The 21,180-nt window shown below is 41.1% G+C and overlaps 1 protein-coding gene across 5 annotated transcripts; it reads right to left on the minus strand.

Moving 5' to 3' along the window:
- Positions 1–785: 785 nt before the first annotated feature.
- LOC125265270 (serine/arginine repetitive matrix protein 2-like) lies at positions 786–20,923 on the minus strand. Of its 5 annotated transcripts, none has more exons than XM_048185389.1 (9): positions 20,798–20,923; positions 17,272–17,340; positions 10,900–11,105; positions 10,544–10,640; positions 8,532–8,664; positions 6,750–7,574; positions 6,231–6,605; positions 3,515–3,674; positions 786–1,468 (listed from the first exon to the last, which is right to left on the minus strand). In XM_048185389.1, the coding sequence occupies exons 2-9, from the start codon at positions 17,274–17,276 to the stop codon at positions 1,314–1,316; spliced, it is 1,956 nt and encodes a 651-aa protein (XP_048041346.1). In that variant the 5' UTR covers positions 17,277–17,340; positions 20,798–20,923; the 3' UTR covers positions 786–1,313. The 5 variants fall into 5 exon arrangements, 3 of the variants coding, with proteins under 3 accessions (XP_048041346.1, XP_048041352.1, XP_048041361.1); XM_048185404.1 differs by lacking the exon at positions 786–1,468 and adding an exon at positions 2,061–2,104; XM_048185395.1 differs by lacking the exons at positions 17,272–17,340; positions 20,798–20,923 and adding an exon at positions 13,940–14,008.
- Between the last annotated feature and the right edge of the window lie 257 nt (positions 20,924–21,180).

Consider the following 21,180-nt stretch of genomic DNA (forward strand, 5'->3'; position numbering starts at 1 on the left):
GGGCAATTCATGTCAGACCCATTTGGGCCCCACCTGCCCAAAGGGGTCCAAAGTGGGCTTTGCAACATGGCTACACAGATGGGCTTTAAATGGGATCTGTAAGAGTCTTATGTGGGTCCTAACTGGGCAATTTATGTCAGATCCATTTGGGGACCACCAGTCTGAAGGGGTTTAAAGTGGGCTTGCACCCGGGATCCACATGGGGGCCAGCCGTGGATGCCCAGATGGGTTTTAAGTGGGATCTGTAAGGGTCTTATGTGGGTCTTAACTGGGCAATTCATGACAGACCCATTTGGGGCCCACCAGTCTGATGGGGTTTAAAGTGGGCTTGCACCCGGGATCCACATGGGGGCCAGCCATGGATGCCCAGGTGGGTTTTAAGTGGGATCTGTAAGGGTCTTATGTGGGTCTTAACTGGGCAATTCATGTCAGACCCATTTGGGGCCCACCAGTCTGATGGGGTTTAAAGTGGGCTTGCACCCGGGATCCACATGGGGGCCAGCCGTGGATGCCCAGGTGGGTTTTAAGTGGGATCTGTAAGGGTCTTATGTGGGTCTTAACTGGGCAATTCATGTCAGACCCATTTGGGGCCCACCAGTCTGATGGGGTTTAAAGTGGGCTTGCACCCGGGATCCACATGGGGGCCAGCCGTGGATGCCCAGGTGGGTTTTAAGTGGGATCTGTAAGGGTCTTATGTGGGTCTTAACTGGGCAATTCATGTCAGACCCATTTAGGGCCCACCAGTCTGAAGAGGTTTAAAGTGGGCTTGCACCCGGGATCCACATGGGGGCCAGCCGTGGATGCCCAGGTGGGTTTTAAGTGGGATCTGTAAGGGTCTTATGTGGGTCTTAACTGGGCAATTCATGTCAGACCCATTTGGGCCCCACCTGCCTAAAGTGGGCTTGCACCAGGATTCAACCGTGAATGCCCATATGGGCTTAAAGTGGGCTCTGTAAGGATCTTATGTTGGTCCTAACTGGGCAATTCATGCAAGGTAAGCCCAACCATTCATTTAAGGAAACAATCTAAGAAAAATTAAAAATGAAGAATGAATGTAAGTACAAGATAAATACAAGACACTTGATGCTTTGAACTGCAAGAAATATATTAAATTGAACAACAAAAATTCTCTTAAAAAAAACAATGTCACAACATACAGTAAACTAAAAAATATATTTTAAAAAAAATCTCTGAAAAATAAAAAAAACCGTAAATAAATACCGGTACCTTACTGGTAAATAAAATAAAAAAAATATATTTTTTAAAAATGTCAGAAAACAAAACATCTCTCCAAAAAAATACATCAAAAACAGTCATGGCGTTTGTGTTGTTGACGTTCTTTTTTGTCTTAGGGCTCTTGCAGCCCTCTCCCCGCCACGGTCACGTGCGCCTGTAAACCATTTCCCCAGTGCCATTTCCACATCCTTTCGGTTCACGTTTGCAGTTATTGCATTACTCTTCAGTGCACCTAAAAACAAGGGAGCATAAGTCAATTTAGCAAGGTTCTTTTTTGCTCCAACTTGTAACTCTTCAAATCATTCATTCAAGTAACACATTTCCACATGTGGTAAGCTAAAATGTTACCCCTAGGGTGACATTTACCATGGAGTTTTATGCCAACATATAACCCTTTTTCCATTACATGTTGAAATACATTGCATCTAGGCGATACTACTGCGATGTGGACCAAAAGTCATATCCCGATATATTTAGGCTGAATATGGCCCAGCCAGCAGAGCCATGTGGGGCCCAAATGGGTTTGACCTGGGCTATCTAACTGGGACCCAGCCAGTTTTGCACCCAGTTTCCATGTAGGCCCCACATGGATTTCCCCAGATGAAATGAACACTGCTTAGTGTGCACACTACAGGCTGTTTAATGTAACACTTAATCAGTGTTGGAGGTAATGAGATAATTAAGTGATTGAATAATGATTTTGTATTAGTGAAGAATACAGAATTCAATGGCAATCTGGCCAGGACTTTTAAGGCAAGTTTCCTCGAGCTCAAGATTGGAAAGACCAAGGAACTGTGTTGTGGTACCAGAGGAACACTTACCACGACACAAACACAGCTTTTCCAGCCAATCAGCATTTATGGCCAACCTGTAGAACAGGTCAAATCTTTTAGATAACTCGGAACAGAAATAGACGGATCCCTCTCTTTCTCCGAACACACAGAATATGTGTACAAGAAGGCCCAGCAGCGCCTCCACCCGAGAAAGCTCAGGACTTTTAATGTCAGCAAGGACATTTTAACCACAGTCTACACATCACTGATAGAATCCACTCTCACATTTAACATATTTTCTTGGAACAATGCACTCACCACTAAATACAAAACAAACCTCACACAAATAATAACACAGGCTGGCAAAATAATTGGCTCCCCCTAAACCCCCCTATCAGATATTTACACTCACTCAGTACTTAGGAAAGCCACCACCATCACACAAGACCCCACCCACCCTCTTCACCAATCCTTTCAGTTACTGCCATCAGGTCGCCGTTACAAGGTCCCACTAGCCTGTAAAAATGTTTATAAGAAGTCCTTCATTCCCACAGCCATCACTAAGTTGAATATTCTGAAACCAGCACCTTAACTCCGACCTGTGTTCATTGTTGTTGTTGTCTGGTTATTGTTGTTTGTTACTGTGTACCACTGTGTGGCTATTGTAGTGAGTGTATTTGTTTTCTCTTTTTTTCAAATCTATATATTGTTGAGCCTGACGAAGACAAATTTCTGTCACTTGTGACAGACAATAAAGTTTTTCTTATCTTATCTCTCCAAGACCATGAATGTTGTTTTAAAAAGTTAACATTTTTGATTTTGACTGCCTTAGTCTTAAACTAATCTTATCGAGAGTCTATGGAGGGGCTCTTACTTCCGTTACTAAATGCCATCGGAACGTCACAATGACGTAGGTCCAAAATGGGTCTATAGACCTACATTTTATTCGCCATTGATTTAGGTAGGACCTGCACACAGTATAGGCCTACACAATGCTGCTAAAGTGTTGACGGGCCCCCCTAGAAACAATTAAAGTATCACTGGACTAGTTCAGTTCACTTACACATTTTTGAATTTTTTAAACACAGTGTATTGGAGAAAAGTTGTAGTATACTTCAAAGATAAGACTAACTGTTAAAGTGTGGATTTTGCAGAGAAGAATCCTGATTCTGTGGAGAACAATTCTTGAAGTTGATTTTTCAGCCATTAAGGCAAATTAATGTAATAATTCAAGTCATAAATTTGGCATATTTTGACAAGACACGAAAATGGGCACTACACTCATGCCAGTAGAATGAAACCTACCAAATTGGGCGAGTGGTTAGAGAGTTGCATGTGGAACAGACCAGTGGTTATAAGGCTGAAATTGTCCTTAATGTTATGTTAAAATGTTGATAATCTCCATCTAAATTGTGTTTTGACAAACTACTGTATCATTTAACTTTGGATAAATAAAAGAAAGGCCAAAGACAAGTTTCATTGAGCAATTAAAAAACTGAATCTACCATAGAAAACTTCAAAAAGACGCAGATCTTTGAAGCACAGCTTGCCCATCCGTCCGGTCACGTTGTACTGCCGTTGCAGTTCTGGCACCATCAGGAACTTCATCATCCTCCTAGTGGCATCTTCAAGTGAGGAACCCCCTATGTCTGCAACCATGGCAACCTTAAGAGTATACAGTAATAGAGCACAGTACATTTAAAGTCACAGGATCAGAAAACACCATATTAAGTCAGTAAATATCATAAAATATTCTCTGTCCCCATTACATAGCCAAACACCCCGCTTTAAACCTGGCATCCTTATTTTTGGCATGTCAATAATAATAATAATAATAATAATAATAAAAAAAGTGTTAAACCAATTATGTGCTTGATAGCATAAAATACCAGTTCCCTAAAACCTACAAGACTGGCATTGTGAATATGGCCTATAGACCGTAGTCTATAGGCCATATTCACAATGCCAGTCTTCCCTTTTCAGCATAGAGCTTCACAGCCAAACTGCCTCAAGGGGGTGATCTACTACAGAATGACCATGATTATGTCCATGGGGAAATGAAGACATTTTCCATCAAGCATAATTTTGTGTAGAAGTCCACCCTCAATATTTTTGACTGGAAGTTATTTTGGCACTCTCCAGTAGGGCTGTGCCAAAAAGTCGATAAAGATCTTGATACGACACGTGACAATTCGATTAAGATTCTTAAACTCTGGATAATCGACCATGAATAGCCTATATGACAAACACGCGGAGCAAAAATAACAGGTGGAACCAACAATCTCATTACCTCAATCACTACGTAGTTTATATTAGAGATTTTTCAGGTTCAACAGCAGACAAAAGTGGGTTGCTGAGTGAAAATATCACCGTGGGTCCTCAATCCTGCGTTCGGAAAAATGCCTATTATAACACGGGAGTCAATGGGCAAATCAGCATTGTTTTCCCCAATATGGTGTAGGGATGGGCGATATTATCGTTTGCGATAAATACCGTTGAAAATTCTCCTCACGATAAAAATTTGTCTACTCACGATAATTACGATAAGTCTAGTTGTTGACGTAGTTTTGTGCGATTCACTGTTCGTGCGGAGTTAAAACAAGCATGACAGAAGGCAGACGTGAGGCTTGTTGCCAGGAGCTACCTCCACAATTTGGAACTGGTTTGGTTAGCTATAGAAAATCAGATGCGGAGCAAACTACCATAATCACAAATGTTCAATGAATGAGCCGTATGTCATTCACGCTGTCATCACCCGGGTGTTGATAGCGTGCGAGTGCAGGTGAGACCTGAACATCTCACGCTGCTATCTGTGTTTAAACTAAACTCATTTAAACCTTGCCACTTTAAACATTCAACTGTAAGACGCAAAAGAGAACTCGCGCGCACTGTGAGGAGATTTGTGTGTACTCATCCGAAGCGCGTACACGGAGAGCTGCGTCACAGCTGTATTTTGTAAACTATCTGAAGACATAGTTGGTTGGGTTACTTTTTGATACAGTTAGGGCTGTTACGGTCGGCATGACAACCGCGCCACCGCGGTCGTTTGATATATATATATATAAAAAAAATCAATCGGAGGTCACGTTAACCGATTTTTTTTAGCAATGACGGAAAAAATATGCAGGCCTTCCGTCATTTTGACAGATTACTGAGGCTGATGTAGCTTGTAACTGTAATTCCCACCTCTGTCCAGTAGGTGGCGAGTGCGCTCCAGTAGCAGAGCGCGAGTTCAGTGTCCAGAGGCAAGCACTCAGTTTAGGTTTATTTTATAATAATAAAGTTATCATACTTATACTTACATAATTCAGTTTCTAATCCAGTTCGTTTTGTTTTAAATGGTTTGTTTTGTTATTTTTCTTGCTGACTATCAAGTTTATGGTCAACAAATTCTGAGGTATAAGTTAACTTAATGTTAAGTGAAATTGTTTGTGACACTGACTGAACTGATGATTTCGGTAAGCTACTGTGTCTTTCAACATTTTCATGTATTTCATGTATGTAAAGAGGAAAGGATGATCAAGCTGTTCAAGATGAAAACTGAGAAGTGACAGTCTTTGTTCAACTTTCTTTTCATAATATAAATAAATGCATAGCCAAGGCCTATTAACTTATCCTGCAAGTTCATGAATAAAAATGAAAATGTGGACGAAATCAAAAGCTATTGAATGTCTTATCATTAAAATATAAAAATTAAAATGACGGGTAATAATTGATTATGACAGATTTTTTACTGTCCGTCAAAATTATATATAATTATCGTCATTGGTATCGTTATCGCAATAAATAGCTGAAATTATCGTGATAATTTTTTTAGGCCATAATCGCCCATCCCTAATATGGTGCATGTGGCGGGGCGGGAGAAAGGCTGTTGGGGCGTATCCAATTTTGCCGACTGTAGCTATACAAGTATAATGGTCTTAATAACTTGTCTATTTAGCTAAGGACTGTTTTGCTGAAGACAATTACCATCAGATTTGAAATTAAGATCAGTCAATGCAGCAGTGAACTGATGTTCAAGTATACTTAAGTCTCTTCCGTATTGGGACTACATGTAGGTGAAAAATGTTAAGTTGTAGCAGACATGGTTGATTTGAAGCAACCTGGCATGGGTCTTGAACTCTGCAAAGTTTAGTGATTCATTATGCATGGGAAGGATTTTGTCAGAAGAAAGAAAAGAAAACACAGGAAAACAATAGGATCTGGCCCCCAAAAACTTACCACTGCAGACATGAATTCAGGGTCTGAGAGCTTCTCGTTCATGGCGATAACGTCCTCAACGTTGGCCAGGGGGAAAACAGCACCATCCGGTATCGCCATGACTGGCATGGAATCTTTTTTGAGCAGTGTGTTTAGCATCTGGCCATGCAGCTTCAGTGTGTCCTTCACTTCTTCTAGCAATGTCACTAGTGTGATGAACATTGCTCCATCAATTTTTTGGGGGGCTAAACTTTGGCCACGCAGTAACTGGGCTGCTCTGTGGCCAGGAGACGGGGTGGGGCTGCTGCCAAGTAGGCTCATGCTGAGGCCACTTGTGGGGGACCCACAGGGGTTTCTCGGGGTCAGACTCTGTCTTGCTGGGCTGACCCTGGTTACCTATACAATTTGGAAGCAGAAACTTTGACTTTAAGGAACATTTCAATACCTCTAAACGAAACAAAAAAACTAATACAAATACTGAAATGGCACATCTACAAGCTCATAATGCATTGTAACATAAGGCGTTGTGAACTTGCTCACCCTCCCAGAAACGTTGGGGCTGCGGGAACCCTGGGACCTGCTCCGCCACCCGGAAACGTGAGGGCTGCTTAGTCCCCTCTGGGACACACGAGGGCTGCGGCTTCTTCTCTGGGACACACGAGGGCTGCGGCTTCTCTGGGACACACGAGGGCTGCGGCTTCCCCTATGAGACACATGAGGGCTGCTGTGTCCCCTCTGGGACACACGAGGGCTGCGGCCTCCCCTCTGGGACAGATGAGGGCTGCTGAGTCCTCTCTGGGACACACGAGGACTGCGGCTTCCCCTATGAGACACATGAGGGCTGCTGAGTCCTCTCTGGGACACATGAGGGCTGCGGCTTCTTCTCTGGGACACACGAGGGCTGCGGCTTCCCCTATGAGACACATGAGGGCTGCTGTGTCCCCTCTGGGACACACAAGGGCTGCGGCCTCCCCTCTGGGACAGATGAGGGCTGCTGAGTCCTCTCTGGGACACACGAGGGCTGCGGCCTCCCCTCTGGGACAGATGAGGGCTGCTGAGTCCTCTCTGGGACACACGAGGACTGCGGCTTCCCCTATGAGACACATGAGGGCTGCTGAGTCCTCTCTGGGACACACGAGGACTGCGGCGTCCCCTATGAGACAGATGAGGGCTGCTGAGTCCTCTCTGGGACACACGAGGACTGCGGCGTCCCCTATGAGACAGATGAGGGCTGCTGAGTCCCCTCTGGGACACACGAGGACTGCGGCTTCCTCTCTGGGACACACGAGGGCTGCGGCTTCCCCTACGAGACACATGAGGGCTGCTGAGTCCCCTCTGGGACACATGAGGGCTGCGGCTTGTCCTCTGCACAATATGAAAGCAGAAGTACAGCATTAACACCATTTCAATATCCTAAGAGGAAGAAATACCGGTAAAAGCAAATTAAAAAAACAACACTACCATTAAATAACTAGACCAACACATCATAGGTCAAAGGTCTTGTAGCGCAATGTCAGTGGTTAATGGTGATTTGCAGGGTTTGCGGCTAGATTGGCTTAATCGGATTGATGCTGACTTCTGTGCTGCAGAGAGCATTGTTCCGTCTAGGATACTTAGACTAGCCTACTTTTTTACATGTCACCAAAGGCTGTTGCAGCGCTTTAGAAGTTAAGGAGCTTTATGATTCTGCAGAAATATAGGCTACATTGTCAAAATACAAATTGCAGCAATTTAGCCATCATGCAGGTTGCTTGTAATTAAATCATACAAGTCTGCAGATTCACATTTCAATAACTATCGGCTTTCATTTGAAGATTAGGCTACTGAAATCGAGTAGCCTAATCTTCTAGCTCTTTTACCAGAGCTAAGGATCTTTATCATTGGGCGACAAAACGTAGCCTAGGCCAATGGTTCTTATCCTAGGGATTGCGACCCCCAAGGGGGTTGCAAGACGTTTCCGATGGGTCGAGAGATGCTCTCCATGTATATTGTTGAGAGAAGAGCAAGAGAAAATGAAGATATATAAGGTGTCTTAAAATATTAATGTCTTACAATACAGCCTACTGAATGAATGAAACAGCATTTCAGAATTTTCTGTCTGACACTATAAACAATCGAATGCAAGGCGGTATGCGGGCAATCACTCGAAAGTCAATGGATGGGTCAGTGCATCAATTAAATTAAAAATAAATTAAATCCTGACCATATAGCCTATCTACATTTCTCATTGAAGGAGGGACATTTTCACTTCTCCTTTTGTAGGCCAATATACCTATTGTAGGTCTTGTTTCACTTAATCACTTCACACACTTAATCACTAACCCTGTTTTTTGTCCGGGCTTCACCTGCACCACACATTTTCTTAGACATAAACGCCTCGGGAGGAGTAGGTGGCAAGACATCTCCCTCAATGTCCGTTTCCTCCTCACTGGAAGCCAGCAGGGGTTTTGGTGCTCTATATTCAGTTAAAAGCATACATTTAAACTTTTACAATAGAATACACTGAAAAAAGCAGTTAGAGGTGTTTGTTATGCCCCTTTTCCCCTGCACATTTTCGTAACGGCTCCGCAGGGCACGCTTTATTTGTGTTTTCACTGGGAGACCCGGGACCCGTTACGATTTTTCGCACCCGTTTCAGAGGTGGCTCTAACCGTGCTGAACCAACACAAAACGTGACGTAACAGGCTGCTGTCCACTGATTGGTTAGAGAAAATAAGCGCGACGAAACACACAAACAAGGAAGTGAGAGAGAGGCAGAGGAGTTGATGACAAGTCCAGATGAGCGGTGTAAAATTAATTCTAGAAGTGGAGAAGTACAGGGAGTTGTATGATCCCCAGCACATGTTCTACAAGGACAACAGCTGATCAGAAGCACTTGCCGACCGTCGTGGAGAAATACGTGTCTGGTATAAACAGGGGGGCAGCAGATCAAGCGTGATTTTAGCGAGCGCGCCATGTGAGTAAAACACAACAGAACACACAACACAACAGCCTCGCCTCTTCTAAATGTTCCTGGCTCTGTCTTTTGGCGTTTTCACTGACTACAAGCCATAGAGCAAACAACAGCAGCAGTAACGCCTGTAATGCCTCTATTGTTGTGTTTACTTTACTGACCACGGCGTGACAGTACATATGCCATCTAATAAAAACGACGTCACAGCAGTGTCGCCACGCCAACTACACCCACTTCCAGGTCATAACGACACTACCTTCTGTATGGAAACAAAAACCATCCTGGTTGTCCAAAGCGTGTGGTGCTGTACCGTGCCATACCGTGCCGTACCGTGTTGCAGTGGAAAAGCGGCATAAGAGGCATACTGATCTAGTTTTGGACTCTAAAATATTGGCATCAATATTGCTTTTTATGATATATTCCCACTGAAAGGAGTTTTTTATACTGTATGTGGCTCAAGGAATTTTTCTAACAACTGCCATATTTGACGTAAATGAAAAATGGAAATTAAAGGGAAAGGAAAAGTTTTTTTGAACCTGGACCTTATTTCTAGCACGAAATAAGTTCATAAACTCAGCCGGAGAAGTTTGGAGTAACCTGATGTTGTTCACGAGAAATTTACATCCATCTCAGTGAGTGCTATTCCAGCAAAACAGTAGAGGTCAGGGCCAGTAACATTACAGTCTAAATAAAACATTATCAGTCACAACACATCTTCTTTTCACCAATATGTAGTTATACATTGCTAGTGCTATCCCTCGTTGACTTTGGAGCAGCTTGGTTGTCTTCCAGGGCTTTTTAAAAAATTCAGCAAACAAGCCTAAGGTTAGTTCTAGATAGCTTTGGGTTGACAGAAGACGTCGATGACGTCACTTCCACAAAATTGTGCACAATGAAGATGTCCAACATATCCTCAAAATCAGATATTCTGCTATATTGTACTAGCAGTAGCAAGTTAGCAGGCCATTGGATGTAGTGTACAAGGCTGAAATAAAATAATCATGTGGAGGCAAACGGCAATGACGTCATCGGCTCGTATTGACAAATCTTTTTTAAAATGCCTGGATGACAAACAAGCTGTTCTGAAGTCATCGAGGGATAGCACTAGCAATGCATAACTACATACTGGTGAAAAGAAGATGTTTTGTCACGAATAATGTTTTATTTAGGCTTACTGGCCCCAACCTCTACCGTTTTGCTGGAATGACATGAATCTAAATATCTAACTTCCCCGGGTAAGTTTATGAAAGAAACATGCTAGAAACAAGGTTTAAAAAAACAGTACAGGTTAAAAAACAGTACTTTTCCTTTAATGCCAGAAATTCTGCAACGTTAATTATATAACATTATATAACATTATATATTCTGTGTATTACATTACCTCCTTTTTCGCCTTGCAGGCAAATCATCACCATCTGTCTGTAAGTCAGACGTTGCCTCCGCTTTTTTACATTTTTTGCGAGCAGCCTCTAAAGTGTCTTAATAACAAAAGGAAAAAGGGTATTAGTATGCAATCTATACTGACCGTGATAAAAATAATCATTTTGATATTTGCACATAAATAATCTCAAATGCCTGGAGATTTATGATGACTGATGTTGGTTCAGAAAAAGACAATTGAATATAGAAATTACAATTTTACAGCCTAAATTTGAAAAGTACATTATTGGCACTTATAGAAATTGATGCCTTATTGACAGACAGAGTATTTGTCAAATTCAGAAAAGAACCTCTTACCTGCCCATCCAAGTACCCTGATGGAGTATTTCAGCCACGATTCCTCTGGCTTCTGTCGATCCTTCACAGCCTTGGTTACATTACGGCCTGATGGCCAGAAACACTCATTTTGTTCTTCGGTCATCCAACATGTTGGAATTATATCCACCACAGATTGGCCATCGTAGGTCTCGTCAATGAACTCGACAACACAGAACAGGGGCATGCTGCAAAGTTCATAATGGTTACTGATTGTGTAATTGGACAAATGCAACAGCTCCATCCTGCAATGGCAGAAGTATTAGTCTCTCAGTTAAATCTGTGACTGACACACCGTGCAGCTGGTGAGACAGCCGTGTCACTGTTCTAATCCCCACACACGTTGACTCAATAGGGTAGTTGTAAAAGCTGCCTTCTTTTTCATAAAACTGACAGACTGCGTACATACCCCCTGATACTAACTCAACAATGTTCCGCACCACAGCAACTTTGCCCTTAACATTAAAACAACTGCTGCCTTCACGACGAGAAATGATATTGCCCTCATGTCTGTACTTCATGTACTGCATGCGGACAGGAACATCAGGGAGAGTCGGACCTGAGAAATGTGGTTGTAGAGGCTTATTTGCCCTCTCTTTTCCACTTTTAAGGGAGAGTGAACGCTGCTTTTCACTGAGACGTCTTACGAGTTGTTGAACTGCGCCTTGGGGCCGTCTCACTAGCCGCTTCATAGTCCCCAGATGGTTTTCGAAAGGGAAACATGACACGTTGTCTAGGGCACCAAAGTTTCTGGCATCATCAGCAAGATGGATGAGTGAGTGAGTGTTATAGACTAGCTGCTCTGATCCATATATCTGCCCAAAATTTGTCACATAACATTTCAGTAGCTTGTCTGCATATTCACAGTGCTTAGAGCACAAGGCTGGACTGAGAAGTATCCTCATTGCAACTGAAAGTAGCATAAAGTTTTTGTACAGCCTTGTTGGTAGGTGTCCTTTCAGTACCACAGGACCTGTGTACAACAGAAACTGCCGATATTCAGTGGCCTTCCATTTTCTGTATTCTCGAAGTGACCTTGGCTTACGTGAAAAATTCCGTGGGAGATTTGCTCTGATTGATTCCAAGTGATCAGAAATCATGTTGATTGTGGAAGCAGAAAGACGACTACTTAAAGGTCCCTTGGTCCAAAGATGTACAATTCTTCTAACATGTCCTAAGCATACCAAATGCATATAGTCAAGGACAAAGCTTGAGACCATTGTAATGCCAAGCTCTTGTAGCGGTGAGACTATATCATTATGGTGATGTTCACTATCAAGCTGCTGATCAAAGGTCAAGTCTGTCCGAAGCGGTGCAGTCAATTCTGGAAACACAACTGTACCTAAATGAACCCCATACTCAGTACATCGCTCACAGGAGCTGTAGCCAGTGTGACCTTTGATGCATTTCAAGTAGGCACGAGCAGGTGCATCACAAATAAATGCATCTGGAAGAGCAACATTGTAATGTCTTTCATTGTATTCTAGACCATCACGCATTAATACCTTCAACTCCTCAATGAAATCCTTCAGGTATTCATGAACCGATTGAGGCTTTGTTGGGCCTGCAAACAGACCAATGACACTAACATTAGCTCTGGGAAGTTCCTTGATCTTAGCCAGAATAGGCCATAACTCCTGTTTAGAGCTGCCTGAGAGGGGTATACCATCAATGTTAATGCGCAGTGTTATAGTGTCTACTGAGGAATGTGCTTCCTTTGACAGCGCTGAAATGATTAAGTTAGACACTCCAATATGGCAGTAGCATCCAGTTCCGATGTCTTTGATTTCGTAGGTTGTTGAGGTTGACAAAAGAGTTCTTGGATCTTTTGGTAACTCTAAGCCACACTGCACTAATAAGTGCAACAACTCTGACAGGGCACTATGTGAAATATTGTGATTTACTGCCCAGTCTCCCAATTTCCTACAAGGGTCTGATTTGTTACCTATGCTTTCCGAATCAGTCTGATCATTTGTGGCTTCAAAACTGTGTTTGGAAACAACTTCAGAATGTGAGTCATAACTTTGAGACCCCAACTCTTCACTATGATGTCCACAGATCTGTCTGTCATTTGAATTGTTACTTCCATGAGACTCCAACTCTTCCTCTGATGCAATTAAATCCATATTTGTTGGCACAATGTCCTCGTCATTATGGCAGTCTTCCAAAAACTTCAAGTGCTCCTGTACTTTCATTTTAACACGTCTTCGTTTAGTCCAACGACTGTCATCATAATTCATTTTTCTTTTTGATCTGTAACAGACAAAGCTTTTGTACTATATGAAACCGACAGACATATTGAGGTGTTTAAGTTAAAGACCTGCTGAAATTAATTGTGGCTCAGAGATAATATATTCCAATATCCAAAGATCGTGACACATCCCTAATCTGTGATGGTCTGTTTAAAGGAGTCATATGTAAGATTGTGGCTAGAACTGATACTACAATCATGTTTAATTGAGCAATATCAGGGTTTCTCCTTGGCCAAAAAATGAGAGTGGCGGTAACCCCTCGCGGAGCACGCAGCATGGTGAGATCATAGCTATGACGGTGGGGGGGTGCTAGCGTAACTGTAAGATCCAGAAATAGCATGGGTCACGCAGAATAATAAAAAAAACAGCGCACCCGACAGACAGCGCTTGAAGTATTTATTTTTGGATTTCCTCATCGTGAGGCGGTGGCGGCAAGAAATAACGTGGTGGCGGCCGCCACCGAAATCTCTATGGAGGAAAAACCCTTCATGTAAGAAATTGATAAAAATGGGCAAAATGGGTTAAATAAAATATCCACCCAAATTCTGAATACTTTAGAGCCCTCCTCTCCCTGATTGGGAACTTTCATCAAATATCAAATGTAAACAATATCAGTTGTGGGCTGCACCTCTGCTTTTGAAATGAGAATATCCCAGTTAAACTACTGTGATATAAGTCATAAGCATTTTAAATTAACATAATTTGTCAATGTCTTGTAACATATCAGGAGCATTTAAAGGAAACTTTAGGGTCGATGTATGGAGACTTACGCCATATTTATGAACAACAGGGTACACCTCCTCCTGTCTGGTTGGCTCCTGTCTTCTGGCTGGCAAGACCTTAATGAAATTAGACAAAAATTGAGCAAATCAGTGTTCAACAGGAGCTTTCAATAAAAAGATAAGTAACCATTTAACATCAAATAACCAGCTTACATGACACTAAGTGTGTGTGTGCGCGTGTGTCTGTGTGCATGTGTATGCGTGCAGAGCACACAGGGACATTAGTGTGTGCAAGCGTCCACGATGAGCAAGGCTCACGTGTCACTCAGCAATATGCGTATTAGGGCTGCAACGATTCATCAATGTTTTCGACAAAAATCGATAATAGAAATAGTCGACAATGAATTCCATTGTGGACAATTGTCGCCAGACATGTTTTTCCAACGCATCTCACTACAATCTTGCACATGCACAATAGCATCTCTGCCGAGCGGTAGCATACAGTAATGGCGGTGTCCTGTACAGCAGCTAAAGTTTGGGAGCTTTTTAGCCTGGATACAGCGAATAATTTCAGACTGGTGAGAATTGTAAAGTTCTTTTGCAACAGACTGTGCAGTTGTCCACTGAATGTACTTCACAAAATTCACTTAATATTTGTTGTGTTCACTGTTTAACTGCTGCTATGTGCCTGCCCTTGGTTTACAGGAAACATGTTCACTTGATTTTAATTTATTTATTTTTTTATAAAACACATTAGCCTGTCCTTAAAAAATGGATATGTTTATTTGTTTATGGATTTATGTCTATACTGACCGAACACTGTGCCTCATTGGTTTTAGATTTACATTTGTATTTACTTTTTGTATGAATCGGCCTATCTCTCCCTCCTCTCGGCCATGTTTTACCTACATAAAAAGGGGGATGAGCCCCGGTCTCCCTGTGCATCTTGCTGGCTTCTATCGTTAGTTGTAGTGTTGCAGTTACAACTGCACTAATACAAAATGAAGGATAAATATTGACTAAGGTTGAATTTTGTTTGCTTGCATAACCCAAAGAGAAAATATAGCTGCAGATATCTTATTATTAAAATATAATAATTATTAAAACTCATAAAATATTCTGACAAAGGAGCTAAATAAATGATAATTGTATAATAATAATAATAATATAATTACCTACATTTTAAGTATATGAAAGTAAAACAAGCACAACCAATTTGATGGAGCTTAAATTAATATCAGCCTTATGACTCCAAGGAACATCTGAGTGGTTTGGCATCATGAGCATCAACTGTGATGTTCCTGGGATAAGGCTGATATTAAAGGGATAGTTCACCCAAAAATGAAAATTTGATGTTTATCTGCTTACCCCCAGGGCATCCAAGATGTGGGTGAATTTGTTTCTTCAGTCAAACGCAAATTATGATTTTTAACTGCAACCGCTGCCGTCTGTCAGTCAAATAATAGCAGTGGATAGGAACTTCAACTATAACAGTAAATAAAACACGACAGACAAATCCAAATTAAACCCTGCGGCTCGTGACGACACATTGATGTCCTAAGACACGAAACGATCGGTTTGTGCGAGAAACTGAACAGTATTTATATCATTTTTTACCTCTAATACACCACTATGTCCAACTGCGTTCAGCTTCCTGTTAGTGAGGTCAAAAAACGCGTTCTGATGACGGAAGTGATGTCTCGCCCATATACTTCAATGAGCGCGAGACATCACTTCCGTTGTCAGAGCGCGATCAGACCTCACTAACCGGAAGCTGAACGGAGTTGGACATAGTGGTGTATTAGAGGTAAAAAATGATATAAATACTGTTCGGTTTCTCGCACAAACCGATCGTTTCGTGTCTTAGGACATCAATGTGTCGTCACGAGCCGCAGGGTTTAATTTGGATTTGTCTATGGAAGTTTTATTTACTGTTATAGTAGAAGTTCCCATCCACTTCTATTATTTGACTGACAGACGTCAGCGGTTGCAGTTAAAAATCATCATTTGTGTTCGACTGAAGAAAAAAAGTCACCTACATCTTGGATGCCCTGGGGGTAAGCAGATAAACATCAAATTTTCATTTTTGGGTGAACTATCCCTTTAATTCAGCTCCATCAAATTGGCTGTGCTTGTTTTACTTTCATATACTTAAAATGTAGGTAATTATATTATTATTATACAATTATCATTTATTTAGCTCCTTTGTCAGAATATTTTACGAGTTTTAATAATTCTTATATTTTTATAATAAGATATCTGCAGCTATATTTGCTCTTTGGGTTTTGCAAGCAAACAAAATTCAACCTTAGTCAATATTTATCCTTCATTTTGTATTAGCTGCTAGTGCAGTTGTAACTGCAACACTACAACTAACGATAGAAGCCAGCAAGATGCACAGGGAGACCGACATTATGATGTTTACAAGCCCAAAACATTTGAGACTGTTTGCTTACACATTTAGTTTGATTTGATTTGTTCCAATTTATTCTTAGAGCAAAAGGTGGGGACAGTGCAATATGTTGAAGTATGTGTTATGCAATATGTGCAATATGTTTTTTATGTTTAAAGTCGGCATGAAATCAAAATTGACAATTCTTATTTTTTTATGGAATATTGTAGTATTTATTATCAATAATTTATCCGTGAACTTAATTATTTTTTTAAAATTAATGTGCCCTCATAATCTTTAATCAAAATCATTAACCTCCCATCCCCCTTCAAAACGACTCATCGTCTCTTTCTGTCACATGCTATGGCGCAAGGGTGGAGCTATCTGGAATTGCAGTGACGTATGGGATAAATGCTGTGCTTCACTTTATAGAGATTAATGCATTAAACACCGCTCATGCCAGTCATTGGGGTGTACAGTAAACATGAAACGGAACCTGCAACACGCTCAGTCAGTCAGGCTGCGTGTCCACTGGAGCAGAGCAAGCGACCAGAGCATTTTTAGATTCATTCCTATGGAAGTTGAGCGTCACACTAAACTTACGTGCGGCTCAACTTCCATAAGAATGAACCGAAAACACTCGCTCGCTCCGCGCCGACACGCACCGTCAGTCAGTCAGTCAGTCTCTCTCGCTGTTTAGTGCCGTTAACCGTCCTCGTCATCCTCAATAAAGAATGGGTTAAATAAAATATCCACCCAAATTCTGAATACTTTAGAGCCCTCCTCTCCCTGATTGGGAACTTTCATCAAATATCAAATGTAAACAATATCAGTTGTGGGCTGCACCTCTGCTTTTGAAATGAGAATATCCCAGTTAAACTACTGTGATATAAGTCATAAGCATTTTAAATTAACATAATTTGTCAATGTCTTGTAACATATCAGGAGCATTTAAAGGAAACTTTAGGGTCGATGTATGGAGACTTACGCCATATTTATGAACAACAGGGTACACCTCCTCCTGTCTGGTTGGCTCCTGTCTTCTGGCTGGCAAGACCTTAATGAAATTAGACAAAAATTGAGCAAATCAGTGTTCAACAGGAGCTTTCAATAAAAAGATAAGTAACCATTTAACATCAAATAACCAGCTTACATGACACTAAGTGTGTGTGTGCGCGTGTGTCTGTGTGCATGTGTATGCGTGCAGAGCACACAGGGACATTAGTGTGTGCAAGCGTCCACGATGAGCAAGGCTCACGTGTCACTCAGCAATATGCGTATTAGGGCTGCAACGATTCATCAATGTTTTCGACAAAAATCGATAATAGAAATAGTCGACAATGAATTCCATTGTGGACAATTGTCGCCAGACATGTTTTTCCAACGCATCTCACTACAATCTTGCACATGCACAATAGCATCTCTGCCGAGCGGTAGCATACAGTAATGGCGGTGTCCTGTACAGCAGCTAAAGTTTGGGAGCTTTTTAGCCTGGATACAGCGAATAATTTCAGACTGGTGAGAATTGTAAAGTTCTTTTGCAACAGACTGTGCAGTTGTCCACTGAATGTACTTCACAAAATTCACTTAATATTTGTTGTGTTCACTGTTTAACTGCTGCTATGTGCCTGCCCTTGGTTTACAGGAAACATGTTCACTTGATTTTAATTTATTTATTTTTTTATAAAACACATTAGCCTGTCCTTAAAAAATGGATATGTTTATTTGTTTATGGATTTATGTCTATACTGACCGAACACTGTGCCTCATTGGTTTTAGATTTACATTTGTATTTACTTTTTGTATGAATCGGCCTATCTCTCCCTCCTCTCGGCCATGTTTTACCTACATAAAAAGGGGGATGAGCCCCGGTCTCCCTGTGCATCTTGCTGGCTTCTATCGTTAGTTGTAGTGTTGCAGTTACAACTGCACTAATACAAAATGAAGGATAAATATTGACTAAGGTTGAATTTTGTTTGCTTGCATAACCCAAAGAGAAAATATAGCTGCAGATATCTTATTATTAAAATATAATAATTATTAAAACTCATAAAATATTCTGACAAAGGAGCTAAATAAATGATAATTGTATAATAATAATAATAATATAATTACCTACATTTTAAGTATATGAAAGTAAAACAAGCACAACCAATTTGATGGAGCTTAAATTAATATCAGCCTTATGACTCCAAGGAACATCTGAGTGGTTTGGCATCATGAGCATCAACTGTGATGTTCCTGGGATAAGGCTGATATTAAAGGGATAGTTCACCCAAAAATGAAAATTTGATGTTTATCTGCTTACCCCCAGGGCATCCAAGATGTGGGTGAATTTGTTTCTTCAGTCAAACGCAAATTATGATTTTTAACTGCAACCGCTGCCGTCTGTCAGTCAAATAATAGCAGTGGATAGGAACTTCAACTATAACAGTAAATAAAACACGACAGACAAATCCAAATTAAACCCTGCGGCTCGTGACGACACATTGATGTCCTAAGACACGAAACGATCGGTTTGTGCGAGAAACTGAACAGTATTTATATCATTTTTTACCTCTAATACACCACTATGTCCAACTGCGTTCAGCTTCCTGTTAGTGAGGTCAAAAAACGCGTTCTGATGACGGAAGTGATGTCTCGCCCATATACTTCAATGAGCGCGAGACATCACTTCCGTTGTCAGAGCGCGATCAGACCTCACTAACCGGAAGCTGAACGGAGTTGGACATAGTGGTGTATTAGAGGTAAAAAATGATATAAATACTGTTCGGTTTCTCGCACAAACCGATCGTTTCGTGTCTTAGGACATCAATGTGTCGTCACGAGCCGCAGGGTTTAATTTGGATTTGTCTATGGAAGTTTTATTTACTGTTATAGTAGAAGTTCCCATCCACTTCTATTATTTGACTGACAGACGTCAGCGGTTGCAGTTAAAAATCATCATTTGTGTTCGACTGAAGAAAAAAAGTCACCTACATCTTGGATGCCCTGGGGGTAAGCAGATAAACATCAAATTTTCATTTTTGGGTGAACTATCCCTTTAATTCAGCTCCATCAAATTGGCTGTGCTTGTTTTACTTTCATATACTTAAAATGTAGGTAATTATATTATTATTATACAATTATCATTTATTTAGCTCCTTTGTCAGAATATTTTACGAGTTTTAATAATTCTTATATTTTTATAATAAGATATCTGCAGCTATATTTGCTCTTTGGGTTTTGCAAGCAAACAAAATTCAACCTTAGTCAATATTTATCCTTCATTTTGTATTAGCTGCTAGTGCAGTTGTAACTGCAACACTACAACTAACGATAGAAGCCAGCAAGATGCACAGGGAGACCGACATTATGATGTTTACAAGCCCAAAACATTTGAGACTGTTTGCTTACACATTTAGTTTGATTTGATTTGTTCCAATTTATTCTTAGAGCAAAAGGTGGGGACAGTGCAATATGTTGAAGTATGTGTTATGCAATATGTGCAATATGTTTTTTATGTTTAAAGTCGGCATGAAATCAAAATTGACAATTCTTATTTTTTTATGGAATATTGTAGTATTTATTATCAATAATTTATCCGTGAACTTAATTATTTTTTTAAAATTAATGTGCCCTCATAATCTTTAATCAAAATCATTAACCTCCCATCCCCCTTCAAAACGACTCATCGTCTCTTTCTGTCACATGCTATGGCGCAAGGGTGGAGCTATCTGGAATTGCAGTGACGTATGGGATAAATGCTGTGCTTCACTTTATAGAGATTAATGCATTAAACACCGCTCATGCCAGTCATTGGGGTGTACAGTAAACATGAAACGGAACCTGCAACACGCTCAGTCAGTCAGGCTGCGTGTCCACTGGAGCAGAGCAAGCGACCAGAGCATTTTTAGATTCATTCCTATGGAAGTTGAGCGTCACACTAAACTTACGTGCGGCTCAACTTCCATAAGAATGAACCGAAAACACTCGCTCGCTCCGCGCCGACACGCACCGTCAGTCAGTCAGTCAGTCTCTCTCGCTGTTTAGTGCCGTTAACCGTCCTCGTCATCCTCAATAAAGCTCTTGCAGTAACGTGAGTGCTCGGAGTGAGTAATTCATATCTGCCTCCATTTTGTTAGCAACGCCCAACTTCCAATCAATTCCCGAAGAATGAAATCAAGTCCCACCCTCTCATTTCAGATGCCGTTTGACTTGGATAGACCAGTACAGAAGAAAAGACAAAGAAAAGAGGAAGGGTTCGGGACGGAACCAAACTCTGAATCTGATATTGACTCAGATGAATTTGAAGTGAAATAATGATGAATATATTTTATAATATCACCGTTATTGAATAAAAGTATATTGTGATATATTGATACTGAATTATTGTCCAGCCCTATAGCTAAACCAAACCCGCTGTTTTTCCTTTTGGTTAGATTCTACATCAGATTAAACAGCACAAACCAAAAACACAGACTACTGTACAATCTGCAGTGTTATTTTTATGGCAACATAATATTTCAACTTACCTTAATTTTATGGAAATTCGGCGTTGGTCGGAAGAAATATGCGCTTCACCTCCAAGTCACAGCCAGCTTGCTTTCCGATTCCGAATGGACTGTTAACGTTTTGAGCGCGAAACGGCATACAGGCCCCAGAGATGTCCGAACTGCCTGACCAAATAACAATTTAATACAGTAAAATTCGTAAATTAAAGGATATGTGAGAGAATTAACAAACGACTTAACTGCTTCGCTGGCTTCATTATGAATGAGCCTAATTAGGTGTTGTTGTGCATAACAGGCAGTGGTGGAGAGTACTGAAAATCTAGTCAAGTACAATTGACCTTTCGCCGGGAGTTTGATTGACAAGCGATCTAACCAATCAGAACGCCGAATCCGCCATATTGTCG

The sequence above is a fragment of the Megalobrama amblycephala genome, linkage group LG1 (assembly GCF_018812025.1).
Source record: "Megalobrama amblycephala isolate DHTTF-2021 linkage group LG1, ASM1881202v1, whole genome shotgun sequence".
NCBI classification, from domain to species: domain Eukaryota; kingdom Metazoa; phylum Chordata; class Actinopteri; order Cypriniformes; family Xenocyprididae; genus Megalobrama; species Megalobrama amblycephala.

Coding starts and splice junctions, on each gene's coding strand:
- LOC125265270 (XM_048185389.1), bottom strand. Junction 10,641..10,899: donor CAGGGTACTTGGATGGGCAG/GTAAGAGGTTCT, acceptor TTTGTTATTAAG/ACACTTTAGAGGCTGCTCGC. Junction 6,606..6,749: donor GCCCCAACGTTTCTGGGAGG/GTGAGCAAGTTC, acceptor CAAATTGTATAG/GTAACCAGGGTCAGCCCAGC.